At 41.5% G+C, this 16,231-nt stretch overlaps 1 protein-coding gene across 1 annotated transcript in view; it reads right to left on the bottom strand.

Moving 5' to 3' along the window:
• The window catches only part of LOC124795630 (beta-mannosidase-like), a 302,941-nt gene that overhangs the window by 56,820 nt on the left and 229,890 nt on the right, over nt 1-16,231 (bottom strand). The window contains exon 11 of the mRNA XM_047259702.1: nt 13,368-13,645. Coding sequence (XP_047115658.1) covers nt 13,368-13,645 — 278 coding nt within the window. The remainder of the gene's footprint in view (nt 1-13,367; nt 13,646-16,231) is intronic.

The following is a 16,231-nucleotide window of genomic DNA, read 5'->3' as shown; positions in this document are numbered from 1 at the left end:
CTCATTGATAACGTTTTTGTTGATCAGAGTAAAGTCAACCATATTGATATTGAAATGGTTATAAATGGTCTGTCTGACCATGACGGACAACGAGTTACTTTCAACAGCTTGGGAATTCCTCTGAATGACACCTCACTTAGATGGAAAACAGTAAGGAAAATAAGTGAGGAAGCTATTCAAACGTTCAGATCATGTCTTCAGCATACTGACTGGACACCTGTTTATCTAGCAGAAACTGCTAATTCAAAATACAATTTATTCACAAATGAGATAGCAGGTATCTTTGAAAGTGTATTTCCAAAAAAGTCATACAGAGTCCAAGCTGCAAGGGCTGCAAAAAAACCATGGCTCACTAAGGGCATCATAGCTTCCTGCCAGAGAAAAAGACAACTCTACATAGCATCAAAGACTTCTAACAACCCTGCTCAGCTAAAACATTATAAACTCTACTGTAAAATTCTTGCCAAAGTAATTAAAAACTCTAAAAGTATGTGTATAGCATCTGAAATTACTAATTCTGAAAATAAAATTAAAACAATCTGGAATGTGATAAAGAGAGAAACAGGGACTGTAAACTACACCAAAGACAAAAATATTGTTTTAACTGTTGACAACTCAGAGATAACTAATAGTGAGGAAATTGCTGAAATCTTTAACCAACATTTTTTAACTGTCCCATCACTGATAGGTTGCCATGGTTCTGTAGATAAAGCTGCCCGTATAATGAAAAATAATTTTCCAGAACCTTTCAGTCAAATAAGTGTGCTTCCCATTACTGCCAATGAAATCAAAAAAATCATACAGTCTTTGAAAAATAAACATTCTGCTGGTATCGACGATATTTCAAGCAAGCTGTTGAAGGCTTGCTGTAGTGAAGTGACAGAAGTTTTGTCTCACATCTGCAACACATCCATGCAACAAGGAGTGTTTCCAGATAGAATGAAATACTCTGTTGCCAGGCCCCTGTACAAAGCAGGGGATGCTACAAATGTGTCAAACTATCGCCCTGTCTCTCTATTAACAACATTTTCAAAAGTCCTAGAGAAAGCTCTGTACAACAGGATTGTGGCACACCTTGGTGACCTGAACATCATTAACAGTCAGCAGTTTGGTTTTCAAAAGGGAGTTTCAATAGATAATGCAATTTTCTCATTCACAAACGATGTTCTAGAGTCTATAAACAGCAAGAGGCTGCCAATTGGTGTCTTATGCGACCTATCAAAGGCGTTCGACTGTGTAGATCACCAGATACTCTTCAAGAAGGCCTGTCATTATGGAATTACAGGACCTGTAGGGAACTGGTTAAAATTGTACCTCGAAAATAGGAAACAGAAGATTATTCTAGATGTTTCAGATAGTGTATCACAATATACAGTGGACTCTGAGTGGGGAATTGTGTAGCATGGAGTGCCACAGGGATCAGTGCTTGGGCCCTTGCTGTTCCTCATATACACTCCTGGAAATGGAAAAAAGAACACATTGACACCGGTGTGTCAGACCCACCATACTTGCTCCAGACACTGCGAGAGGGCTGTCTAAGCAATGATCACATGCACGGCACAGCGGACACACCAGGAACCGCAGTGTTGGCCGTCGAATGGCGCTAGCTGCGCAGCATTTGTGCACCGCCGCCGTCAGTGTCAGCCAGTTTGCCGTGGCATACGGAGCTCCATCGCAGTCTTTAACACTGGTAGCATGCCGCGACAGCGTGGACGTGAACCGTATGTGCAGTTGACGGACTTTGAGCAAGGGCGTATAGTGGGCATGCGGGAGACCGGGTGGACGTACCGCCGAATTGCTCAACACGTGGGGCGTGAGGTCTCCACAGTACATCGATGTTGTCGCCAGTGGTCGGCGGAAGGTGCACGTGCCCGTCGACCTGGGACCAGACCGCAGCGACGCATGGATGCACACCAAGACCGTAGGATCCTACGCAGTGCCGTAGGGGACCGCACCGCCACTTCCCAGCAAATTAGGGACACTGTTGCTCCTGGGGTATCGGCGAGGACCACTCGCAACCGTCTCCATGAAGCTGGGCTACGGTCCCGCACACCGTTAGGCCGTCTTCTGCTCACGCCCCAACATCGTGCAGCCCGCCTCCAGTGGTGTCGCGACAGGCATGAATGGAGGGACGAATGGAGACGTGTCGTCTTCAGCGATGAGAGTCGCTTCTGCCTTGGTGCCAATGATGGTCGTATGCGTGTTTGGCACCATGCAGGTGAGCGCCACAATCAGGACTGCATACGACCGAGGCACACAGGGCCAACACCCGGCATCATGGTGTGGGGAGCGATCTCCTACACTGGCCGTACACCACTGGTGATCGTCGAGGGGACACTGAATAGTGCACGGTACATCCAAACTGTCATCGAACCCATCGTTCTACCATTCCTAGACCGGCAAGGGAACTTGCTGTTCCAACAGGACAATGCACGTCCGCATGTATCCCATGCCACCCAACGTGCTCTAGAAGGTGTAAGTCAACTACCCTGGCCAGCAAGATCTCCAGATCAGTCCCCCATTGAGCATGTTTGGGACTGGATGAAGCGTCGTCTCACGCAGTCTGCACGTCCAGCACGAACGCTGGTCCAACTGAGGCGCCAGGTGGAAATGGCATGGCAAGCCGTTCCACAGGACTACATCCAGCATCTCTACGATCGTCTCCATGGGAGAATAGCAGCCTGCATTGCTGCGAAAGGTGGATATACACTGTACTAGTGCTGACATTGTGCATGCTCTGTTGCCTGTGTCTGTGTGCCTGTGGTTCTGTCAGTGTGATCATGTGATGTATCTGACCCCAGGAATGTGTCAATAAAGTTTCCCCTTCCTGGGACAATGAATTCACGGTGTTCTTATTTCAATTTCCAGGAGTGTATGTTAATGACCTGCCTTTATCCATCAATAAGAAGTGTAAATTTACAATGTTCGCTGATGATACGTGCATTGTGGTGGATAATGTGTCAGCTACTGACTTAGAATCCGAGGTCAATGATATCCTTAAAGAAGTTCTGGGTTGGATTAGTATTAACTCCCTTTCAATAAACCTGAAAAAAACCAATTTTATCCAGTTCCAGACAACCCACAAAAACCCAAAAGAAATAGTTATCACACAGAATGATCAGATGATAAAGCAAGTGTACTTATCAAAATTCCTAGGCGTATACATGGACAGTAGGCTGAATTGGGAACATCACATTCTACAAACACTAAAACGGCTGACGTCGGCAACATTTGCTTTACGAATTTTGTCACGCTTCAATGACATTACCATCTCAAAGTCAGCTTACTTTGGCTATTTTCATTCAGTCATGTGTTATGGCATCATCTTCTGGTGCAATACACCTGCCGCAAAGAAAATCCTCACAGCACAAAAAAGAGCAATAAGAATCATTTGTGGTGTACCCCCACGAACCTCATGTCGAAATCTTTTTAAACAACTTGAAATACTGACAGCAACATCTCAGTACATATATTCACTGATGTGCTTCATAATAAATAACCCCGCTCTGTATGAAACAAATTGCCTACATCATGAATATAACACCAGAAGAAAAGAGGATTTCCACTGTGTGTTAAAGAACTTGACACTTATTCAGAAAGGGCTAAAGTACGCTGGAACGAAAATTTTCAATTCCCTACCCAACAGCATGAAAAGTATAAGGAGTAGTACATCAGTATTTAAATGTAGCTTGAGAAATTATTTACTTGAGACCTCACTTTATTCACTAGAGGAATTCTTTCAGAGAAATAAGTAAAACCCAGATTGGAAAGATGTTTTTAAATTTTTTGACACTGTTTACTGTTAAACTAATGTAACAATGCCCTAATGTAAAAATTCCTGTTTTTCTCATTTCCATTTTTGGGTCACTTTTAAACCCAAAGTGGGGAGTTTTGATTACTGTTCAAGGTTAAAATAGATGCAATAATGCCCTAAATGTGAAACTGCTATCTTCACATTTATGTTGACTAGTTTTTAAGCTAATAAGTGACTTTTGTGCACTGTTATTAATACTATAACAATGTCTTTATTCTATGTATTTTATTATGTACATTGACACGTTCCACATCTGAGTGACTTGCTCACATGTACAGATCTATGGAACAAGTATATAAATATAAATATAAATAAATAAATAAATATATGGAATGAAAGTAAGCATAGTACACCAGCTTTTTCATTTTGATATCCCCTATGTCTGACACAATTCGCATGGCAAATAGAGATTTGTTAAGATGCTTCAGCAGTTCTGTGGTGTGCTTTTCCCAGTTGAATTTATTATCAAGCTGTAATCCTAAGAATTTAACACTGTCCACTTCTTCTATCTGCTTGTGATCATATGTTACGCATATACTCGTGGGACACCCCTTACAAGTTCTGAACTGCATGTAGTGCGTTTTTTTCAAAGTTTAGTGACAAGAAATTGGCTAGGAACCAGTGATTAATGCCCAAAAATATTTTATTAGCTGATCTTTCTAAGACTACACTTGATTTGCTATTTATTGCAATGTTTGTATCATCAGCAAACAGAACAAACTTGGCATCTGGTAATGTTACTGATGAAAAGTCATTGATATACATAAGAATAAGTAAGGGCCCTAAAATGGAACCTTGTGGGACCCCACATGTAATTAGTTCCCAGTTGAATGATGTCTGATAGCTTGATACATGTCTCTTTCCTAATAACACCCTTTGTTTCCTACCAGAGATATAATATTTGAACCATTTTGCAGCATTTCCTGTTACACTATAATATTCTAATTTACTTAAAAGGATATTGTGATTTAGACAGTCACATGCCTTTGACAGATCACAAAATATACCAGTTGCCTGCAATTTTTTATCTAATGAAATAAGCACATTTTCACTGTAAGTGTAGATAGCCTTCTCAACATCAGAATCCTTTAGAAATCTGAACTGTGACTTTGACAGTATGTTATATGAGATAAGATGGTTATAAAGCCAACTGTACACTACTTTTTCTAAAATTTTTGAGAATGCTGGCAAAAGTGAAATTGGATGGAAATTTGATGCTATTTCTTTATCTCCCTTCTTAAACAGTGGCTTAACTTCAGCATACTTTTAACTATTCAGGAAATATTCCACTGATAAACGATCGGTTACACAGATAGCTTAAAATGTTACTTAACTCAGAATCACATTCTACAATTAGCTTTGTTGATATTTCATCATATCCACTAGATGTTTTTGATTTTAAAGATTTTATGATGGACATTATTTCTGCTGGGGTAGTGAGGGTCAAATTCATATTATGGAAGTTACTTGAAATGTCTGGTCTGAGGTATTCCATAGCAGCATCTACAGAACCTGACAACTCCATCTTTTCAGTAACAGTTATGAAATGTTTGTTAAAAAGTTCTGCAACACTATACACATCTGTCACCAACGTATCATTTACTCGTAATGATATTTGTCCCTCTTCATGTCTGGTTCTACCGGTCTCCTGCTTCACTATATCCCATATTGTCTTTATTTTGTTATCTGATATGACTATCTTGTCCTATAATATATTTGCTTTGATGTCTGTATTACAGTCTTTAATATTTTGCAGTATTTCTTGTAATGTGCTATAGCATCAACATCAGAACTGTTTTGGATTGACAGATACAGTTTTCCTTGCGTAATCCATGGCTTCTTTTAGACTTAGCTTTAACCTTGGTAAGTTTTTGGGGAAAAGAGTGTTCAAGTAAGGTAAGCACTTCATTAGCAAAAGTGTTATATTTTTCATTCATGCCATGAGCACTATAAGCATCAGTCCAGTGAATGCCTCTGAGGAGTGTCCAAAAATAATCAGTTTTTGGATTATTGATTACCCTCTTGAGCTCAGATTTAACAGATTTTATATCCTGTTCACTGTTAACATTTAACAGAAGGAAGTGCATGTCATGATCTGAGAGGCCATTTGGTTTTGTAATATAAGTTTGTTCATTGGACTTTTCTATAAAGATATTATCAATGGCTGTTTGTGAGCAATTGGCTACCCTAGTGGGGAACTTTACAGTGGGAATTAAGTTGAATGAAAGTTTTACTAACTCAAATAAGTTCTTATTGGGAGAGTCTTCAAGGAAATCTACATTGAAATCACCAGCAACCACTATTTCTTTGTTTTTGGTTGTTCAATGGGCCAGTACAGCTTCAAGGTGGTTTACTAACAGATTAAAGTTACCTGCAGGTGCTTGATATACACTTAATATTATGAAGGATTTTTTGTGAAATTCTACTTCTGTTGCACATACTTCCATATGCTGTTCTAGACAAAATTTATAAATGTCCATGTTCTTACATTTATGACAGTTCCTGTTGAATGTGGAAACTCCTACTTTCTCCATTTCTGATCTACAAAAGTGAGATGCTAACCTAAACCCTGTAACACTTACAAGTTCTATACCAGTGGTCACATGATGTTCAGAGAGGCAGATTATGTCAGCTGGGTTTGAAGATTCTAATTCGTCTGTGCAGATAATTAATTCATTAATTTTATTTCTCAGTCCTCAAATATTTGACGCAATAAAGATAGCTGACATTTCACCATTGACTGAGTTAAAATTGGGTGGTGTTAAAATATCTGCTGACTGTTGAAAATTCTTAACCAATGGTTGTTTGTGCTGATGTAATGAGCTAGAATTATGTTTTTTGGTTTCTTTCCCAAACTGAAGGTTTGTCTCAGTCCTAACCTCTCTTAAAATTTGGTTTCTTTCTGTCCTCACTACCTTAAAAAAGGGTCTTTTCTGAACCCTATAACCACTGGTATTTTATCACTCATGACAGTGCCTCCCCCCTTTAACTTTCCTGCTATTTTCCCAGCCAGTTTACCCTTCCCCTTCCTGTTGAGGTGAAGGCCATACCTAGTATAATCCCACCTATTGAGAGAATCCACAGGAACCACACCAATGTGTGACCCTGCACCTGACATAAGCAACTGTTCCAACTCCAAATTAACTCTCCTGACAGAAGGGTTCAAATGAGGTCGGTCATGGCGCACAAGAACAGATACAATCTCATCACTAGTATGGTTCGATGCTGATGCAATCTTTGCCAGGTCGCACTCTGTACGGTACCCAGAATCTCTGTCAATACCATTACCTGCCCCATCCATTATAACCATGGTGTCTTCCTTAGTGACGTCTTTTCAAAGTGATCCTAAATCCTCTGTCACCTGCTCCAGACCAGCACTAGGTTTACAAAAATTGGTGACCTGGTATTATGGTCCTAGTTCATCCAACAGAAGTTGGCCAACACCTCTTCCATGGGAACTACCTAACAACAACACTTTCTTTCTCTTTACTGATTTCCCTACTTTCTTACTTTTCAATTTGCTGCTGAAAGTTTGTTGTGCCCTGTCTACACCTGCAACTGCTTGAGGCTCACCAGTTTCTAACTGAAGCAACAGGTCAAATCTATTTTCCACATTCACCATGAAGCTGTCAGATAAAGTTCTAGGCCTGTTCCTCTACATCTACATCTACATTTATACTCTGAAAGCCACCCAACGATGTGTGGCGGAGGGCACTTTATGTGCCACTGTCATTACCTCCCTTTCCTGTTCCAGTCATGCATGCTTCGCGGGAAGAACGACTGCCGGAAAGCCTCTGTGAGCGCTCGAATCTCTCTATTTTTATATTCATGATCTCCTCGGGAGGTATAAGTAGGGGGAAGCAATATATTCGATACCTCATCCAGAAACACACCTGCTCGAAACCTGGACAGCAAGCTACACCGCGATGCAGAGCGTCTCTCTTGCAGAGTCTGCCACTTGAGTTTGCTAAACATCTCTGTAACGCTATCACGATTACCTAATAACCCTGTGATGAAATGCGCCACTCTTCTTTGGATCTTCTCTATCTCCTCTGTCAACCCGACCTGGTATGGATCCCACATTGATGAGCAATACTCAAGTATAGGTCGAACGAGTGTTTTGTAAGCCACCTCCTTTGTTGATGGACTACATTTTCTATGGACTATCCCAATGAATCTCAACCTGGCACCCACCTTACTAACAATTAATTTTATATGATAATACCACTTCAAATTGTTCCGCACGCATACTCCCAGGCATTTTACAGAAGTAACTGCTACCAGTGTTTGTTACGCTATCATATAATAACACAATAAAGGATCCTTCTTTCTATGTATTTGCAATACATTACCTTTGTCTATGTTAAGTGTCAGTTGCCACTCCTTGCACCATGTGCCTATCTGCTGCAGATCTTCCTACATTTGGCTGCAGTTTTCTAATGCTGCAACTTCTCTGTATACAACAGCATCATCCGCGAAAAGCCTCCTGTTGCCTGTCGCCACTTCCCACCTCTCTTTACCCTTCTCCCTCCTTAACCTGTCAATATCTCCCCTAGCCTTGTCTAACTCAGCCTGAAGGGTGGCAATTTTCCCCTCCTGTTCTAGTATCTTCCTATCTCTACTACAAATCCTGCAAAACCACTGATGAGTCTCATTTACTTCCCCTATTCCCATGCCACTACAGTCATCCACATGGAAAAAACTACAGCACCCATCACACCATAGCCCCGACCCAACAATTCTACAGCAAGTCAAGCACTTTTCACTCATGATAAACGTAATAGTTTATTAAGAATAAGTCAGTTAAATTACAGGTAAATACGAAAATATGGCTCCACAAATTTGGCCTATATGCAACTGTTTGTAAACAAAAACAACAGTGCAAAGTTTTTAGTTTTGCAAGAAGAAGTCCCTAAATTCAGTAATTCAAGAGACTGATTCACACTCAGATGTACCATGGAATCCAACACAGAAATGCTGCAGTTTTATCTCCACAACCTAGTATTGCTGAAAAATGTGAGGGATATGGTGATGGAGGTGCTTCCACTTGTTTGAAATGGCACAGGATGGATCAGAATGTATGCTACCTGCTTTACTGGAAGTATGATGCTGGACAAGAAACCATTCAGTCTCAGAACTTTTAGGGTGACTCTTGCATGTATTATACTTTTTTAGCTCTTGGTGACTGACAAGGATCCACAAAACAATTTATGGAATATGACACAAATCAATATTTTAACAAACAAAAGACATTTGTAGTGAAGGTTGAGAACTATACATATCTTCAATGATAAACTGAATACAGATGAAAAAAAAGAATAAATTAGTGGGCTACAGACTAAGTAGAAATCACTTTGTACTTTATTTCAAGAAAATCCAACAGGGTAAAAATCATAGAGGGAGACCAAGAGGTGAATACACTAAGCAGATTCAGAAAGATGTAGGTTGCAGTAGGTACTTGGAGATGAAGAAATCTGCACAGGATAGAGTAGCATGGAGAGCTGCATTAAACCAGTCTCTGGTAAAGGCCACATATGTCTGCCTGTGTCTGTAATTGTGCGGATGGATATGTGTGTGTGTGTGAGTGTATAACTGTCCTTTTTGTCCGCCTAAGGTAAGTCTTTCCACTCCCGGGATTGGAATGACTCCTTACCCTCTCCCTTAAAACCAACATCCTTTCGTCTTTCCCTCTTACCTGGGAGCCAGAGGGTAGGGAAGGTGGTTTGGGGATTTCATAGGGATGAACTAACAGGTTACGAAGGTTAGGTGGACGGCGGAAAGACACTCTTGGTGGAGTGGGGAGGATTTCATGAAGGATGGATCTCAATTCAGGGCAGGATTTCAGGAAGTCGTATCCCTGCTGGAGAGCCACATTCAGAGTCTGGTCCAGTCCTGGAAAGTATCCTGTCACAAGTGGGGCACTTTTGTGGTTCTGCTGTGGGGGATTCTGGGTTTGAAGGGATGAGGAAATGGCTCTGATTATTTGCTTCTGTACCAGGTCGGGAGGGTAGTTGCAGGATGCGGGCAGGTCAATAGACACACAAACAAACACAAACATACACACAAAATTCAAGCTTTCGCAACAAACTGTTGCCTCATCAGGAAAGAGGGAAGGAGAGGGAAAGACGAAAGGATGTGGGTTTTAAGGGAGAGGGTAAGGAGTCATTCCAATCCCGGGAGCGGAAAGACTTACCTTAGGGGGAAAAAAGGACGGGTGTACACTCGCACACACACACACACACACACACACTCATATCCATCCACACATACAGAGACACAAGCAGACATAATATTTTCCCGCGTGGAATGTTTCCCTCTATTATATATATATATATATATATATATATATGGTTATAATAGAGGGAAACATTCCACGTAGGAAATATATATCAAAAAACAAAGATGATGTGACTTACCAAATGAAAGTGCTGGCAGGTCGACAGACACACAAACAAACACAAACATACACACAAAATTCAAGCTTTCGCAACAAACTGTTGCCTCATCAGGAAAGAGGGAAGGAGAGGGGAAGACGAAAGGAAGTGGGTTTTAAAGGAGAGGGTAAGGAGTCATTCCAATCCCGGGAGCGGAAAGACTTACCTTAGGGGGAAAAAAGGACAGGTATACACTCGCACACACGCACATATCCATCCACACATACAGACACAAGCAGACATATTTAAAGACAAAGAGTTTGGGCAGAGATGTCAGTCGAGGCAGAAGTGTAGAGGCAAAGAAGTTGTTGAAAGACAGGTGAGGTATGAGTGGCGGCAACTTGAAATTAGCGGAGATTGAGGCCTGGCGGATGACGAGAAGAGAGGATATACTGAAGGGCAAGTTCCCATCTCCGGAGTTCGGATAGGTTGGTGTTGGTGGGAAGTATCCAGATAACCCGGACGGTGTAACACTGTGCCAAGATGTGCTGGCCGTGCACCAAGGCATGTTTAGCCACAGGGTGATCCTCATTACCAACAAACACTGTCTGCCTGCGTCCATTCATGCGAATGGACAGTTTGTTGCTGGTCATTCCCACATAGAATGCGTCACAGTGTAGGCAGGTCAGTTGGTAGATCACTTGGGTGCTTTCACACGTGGCTCTGCCTTTGATCGTGTACACCTTCCGGGTTACAGGACTGGAGTAGGTGGTGGTGGGAGGGTGCATGGGACAGGTTTTACACCGGGGGCGGTTACAAGGGTAGGAGCCAGAGGGTAGGGAAGGCGGTTTGGGGATTTCATAGGGATGAACTAAGAGGTTACGAAGGTTAGGTGGACGGCGGAAAGACACTCTTGGTGGAGTGGGGAGGATTTCATGAAGGATGGATCTCATTTCTGGGCAGGATTTTAGGAAGTCGTATCCCTGCTGGAGAGCCACATTCAAAATCTGATCCAGTCCCGGAAAGTATCCTGTCACAAGTGGGGCACTTTTGTGGTTCTTCTGTGGGAGGTTCTGGGTTTGAGAGGATGAGGAAGTTGCTCTGGTTATTTGCTTCTGTACCAGGTCGGGAGGGTAGTTGCGGGATGCGAACGCTGTTGTCAGGTTGTTGGTGTAATGCTTCAGGGATTCCGGACTGGAGCAGATTCGTTTGCCACGAAGACCTAGGCTGTAGGGAAGGGACCGTTTGATGTGGAATGGGTGGCAGCTGTTGTAATGGAGGTACTGTTGCTTGTTGGTGGGTTTGATGTGGACGGACGTGTGAAGCTGCCCATTGGACAGGTGTCTTCACACGTCCGTCCACATCAAACCCACCAACAAGCAACAGTACCTCCATTACGACAGCTGCCACCCATTCCACATCAAACGGTCCCTTCCCTACAGCCTAGGTCTTCGTGGCAAACGAATCTGCTCCAGTCCGGAATCCCTGAAGCATTACACCAACAACCTGACAACAGCGTTCGCATCCCGCAACTACCCTCCCGACCTGGTACAGAAGCAAATAACCAGAGCAACTTCCTCATCCTCTCAAACCCAGAACCTCCCACAGAAGAACCACAAAAGTGCCCCACTTGTGACAGGATACTTTCCGGGACTGGATCAGATTTTGAATGTGGCTCTCCAGCAGGGATACGACTTCCTAAAATCCTGCCCAGAAATGAGATCCATCCTTCATGAAATCCTCCCCACTCCACCAAGAGTGTCTTTCCGCCGTCCACCTAACCTTCGTAACCTCTTAGTTCATCCCTATGAATTCCCCAAACCGCCTTCCCTACCCTCTGGCTCCTACCCTTGTAACCGCCCCCGGTGTAAAACCTGTCCCATGCACCCTCCCACCACCACCTACTCCAGTCCTGTAACCCGGAAGGTGTACACGATCAAAGGCAGAGCCACGTGTGAAAGCACCCACGTGATCTACCAACTGACCTGCCTACACTGTGACGCATTCTATGTGGGAATGACCAGCAACAAACTGTCCATTCGCATGAATGGACACAGGCAGACAGTGTTTGTTGGTAATGAGGATCACCCTGTGGCTAAACATGCCTTGGTGCACGGCCAGCACATCTTGGCACAGTGTTACACCGTCCGGGTTATCTGGATACTTCCCACCAACACCAACCTATCCGAACTCCGGAGCTGGGAACTTGCCCTTCAGTATATCCTCTCTTCTCGTCATCCGCCAGGCCTCAATCTCCGCTAATTTCAAGTTGCCGCCACTCATACCTCACCTGTCTTTCAACAACTTCTTTGCCTCTACACTTCTGCCTCGACTGACATCTCTGCCCAAACTCTTTGTCTTTAAATATGTCTGCTTGTGTCTGTATGTGTGGATGGATATGTGCGTGTGTGCGAGTGTATACCTGTCCTTTTTTCCCCCTAAGGTAAGTCTTTCCGCTCCCGGGATTGGAATGACTCCTTACCCTCTCCTTTAAAACCCACTTCCTTTCGTCTTCCCCTCTCCTTCCCTCTTTCCTGATGAGGCAACAGTTTGTTGCGAAAGCTTGAATTTTGTGTGTATGTTTGTGTTTGTTTGTGTGTCTGTCGACCTGCCAGCACTTTCATATATATATATATATATATATATATATATATATATATATAATTTTTCAAGTATTGCAAATACAGTCCTTATATATAGTATAATCTAAATATGTAAAATAACAATGTAACCAAACACTACATACATCTTTCAATTCTGTTTGTCCTACTGATTTTGCCCATTTTTAAATGTTAAATAGTTTCCAGACTTTCTCTGTCCACTCTTTTTACTGCTCTGGCATAAGCATATTCTAATTTTGAAACTGTGGAAGTCTACTGTTTTCACAGTGTTTATTTATGTGCTATTAATGCCATATTTTGTATTGGTGAAAAACAATACATTTTTATGTCTATCTGCATGTGTAGGAAGAGCTACAGAAAACAAGAGAATTGTGTTCACATAAGTGTAAAAGAAATTAAATCGTAACTGCGCAGCAATCTCCAAAATGTGTAGCCCCTTATAAAAGTTAATGAACGATTATTAAAATGATGTATATCACCAAAACACAATACATATTATATGAAAAAAATATTGGCCTGAACATTTGAGAGAAACTGTATACTATGGTAATGTGTTACCTGGCTGAAGTAAATGAAAGTTCGGAAATTTTCTTCAGTGTCATAGTCATCTGGAAGAGGAAGGTGCCTGCTTATTTGCTGAGCCATTTCCTCATAACCATTAAGATGGTGCTGTCTTCTTTGCATGAGTTCACTGCCAACACTTAGGTCTGAAGGTATTGCTATTGAAGATAATGTATAGATTGATGGTAATGATTGGAAACCATACTCAGAAGCAAACCGAGGAGTTGGGAAAGTTGTGTAGTTCCAGCCATCATCATTATAATTATAATAGTGAACTGAAACCATGAGGAAGAATGTATTATTAATGCCACCAATAATGAATTAAAAATAGAAAGTGACATACAAAAACACATAAATACATTGCTCTCTCTCTCTTTCTTGCTGGTTTCATAAATTACAAAGCATATTGAAGAAATTATTATGTATGTTAAGTTATGATACAGTATGTCATTATGTCTTAGTAGATTGTACTGTGTTGCATTTGCAGTATCAATAAATGTCACATCAAATATAAATATGTCTTACAATTAAAGATATAAATGAAATCAGTGAACTATAATAGATAAATGAAATAAATTGTAAATAATAATACCTATTATTGGAACTCAAATTACAGAAATGAAATTAAAAATCTTAACTACAGTATATGTTTCATCAACTCCTTTTGTGAGCAGACCATTCAACAACAGCACCAAAAGAAGCCTCTGTTTAATTCTTATAGAAACTACTCCTTGGATCACTGACTGATTTCAAAGACAGCCCAAGATGAGCATGTGGGAATGTGGACCACAATGAAAACTATGCATATACTGATGCGAATGAACAAGCTAGATTATTGAACACTTGATAAATACTCATTAACACAGAGAATGAAATGCAAGTAAGTCAGTGGGGCATGCATGTTCAAAAAGCACAAAACTCAAGTTACCAAGTCAAATACATTTACTAGTTCTTTCAGTGACTATGTTTTACAGTTGAAGTAATCTCAGTGCCTGACAGCACAATCCCCCCCCCCTCCCCCCTCCCATTGGTAGAGTGAAGTTCCAGGGATGTAGAGGTATTGATGTTTTATGATGTACAAACCAGCCAACCCTTGTATGTCTTTTGTGAAACAGCAATACTGCAATGGTCAGATGAAAGTTGTGTGAGCATTGGTGTTGTCTGTACATTGACTGCATTGTTTGCTGTAGGCAGTGATTGATGCAAACAGTGCTGATATGAAGGATAAGTCTTTGCATAGGAGGTAAGTTAATTCTATCCAATCCAGTGGCACTGTAGTAGGTTTGTCATTTAGAAGAATTTTCACTGCCTACTCATTGTGTACTACAATCTGATATGGTCTGGAGTAAGATGACTGTAGTGGTGAACTAACCGCATCCATCGTCAACATTAAATGGAAACTCATATGCAAGTCTTCGTGAATAAAAATATTGGCATCTGCTTGGTGAGATGCTGGACTTTGACAGAACTTAGAAATGAGGTATTTCACCTGTTGTCAAAAGAATGAGATATCCTGTGCAGAAGGTTCTTGTTGATGCACCAAAAATTCCAGTGGTAGCCACAGTGGTTCACCATAAACAAACTATATAAACAATGTTTAATTTGACCATTCTGCAGAGTCTGTGTAGGGATAATGGGAGTACTGTTACCCAAGAAGTATCAAGGCACAAGAGTGCCACTTTAAGAGTCCTGTGCAATGGTTCTACCATTCTATTGATAGTGTGTGGTGTGATGGTGTTATAAATTTCAAAATGTGGAGAGTTTGTGGAATAGTGCTGATTCAAACTGCCTATCCTGATGCAAGGTAACCAATGCACAATACAATAAGCTAAGAAAGTTTTATAAATTGTTCACCACAAGAATGTTGGCAATCAGATTATTGTATTGACCAATCACTGTGAAAACCAACCTTCCACTGGAGGTAGTGGGCTCACTAATTAGATTTGCGCATGGGAAACTCACTGCTTGGGTTCAGGGAAGCATCCAACAGATTTATTACATGTCTGCCAACCTTTGCCTCATGATACACCATAAGTGCCCTGACCTGCAAGTGACAGTCCTTTTTTTTTTTACATATGGCTACACATATCTATCTGTAACTATTCTAGTCATGTTTTTAGTAGCTGCTGGATGAGTGGGGGTATGTAACATGTTGAACATATTTTTTGGGAAGTAGAAGCCACATATGGTCAAGGTTGTTGTTTGGTAACATCACACCACAACTGAGTTCCTGATCCTTGGAAGAGCAGTTACCTGAGCTTCAAACCTTATATCAGTTCTGCATTTGTGAGTGTTAATGGCTTGTGCTGGCACCTACTTACTATAGTCAGTGATTCCAGATATAGCATTGAGTCACAAAAAATAATCTGCCACTTTTTACAAATTTGGCTAATGAATTTGAGCTGTCAGAACTCACCAGGGATAAAAGATTCCATCAGTTTTGCAAAAATAAAAACAACTGGTTTATGGTCCTTGAAAACAATAGACAGTCATGTCTTCCCATATGGTTGTAAATGTTTTTATAGTCTTCTAAATTGTGAGTAATTCTCTATCACAAAAGTTCCACTTGGTTCGGGCAGTGGTCAGTTTTTGAGAGAAGAAGCCAGGTGTTTGCCATGATCCATTTACTTTTTGGTGTAGACCTGCACCAATAGGTAGTTGTCTCATGTTGATGATGACTACAAGGAGTGCAGTGTGTACAGGGTCGGCCAACAGTAAGGTGCCTTGAAGGCTTGCTCTCACCTGGCCAAGGGCTTGTAAGATATCTGGAGTCCACGTGTGAGCATAGTCACACTATTAGTGTTGTGGCCTGCCAAAACAGCAGCCAAAGTTGGCTGCATAACCATTGCATGGGGTAAATG

Source organism: Schistocerca piceifrons, chromosome 4 (genome assembly GCF_021461385.2).
Source record: "Schistocerca piceifrons isolate TAMUIC-IGC-003096 chromosome 4, iqSchPice1.1, whole genome shotgun sequence".
NCBI lineage: Eukaryota > Metazoa > Arthropoda > Insecta > Orthoptera > Acrididae > Schistocerca > Schistocerca piceifrons.
This window is presented reverse-complemented; position numbering and strand designations above follow the sequence as displayed.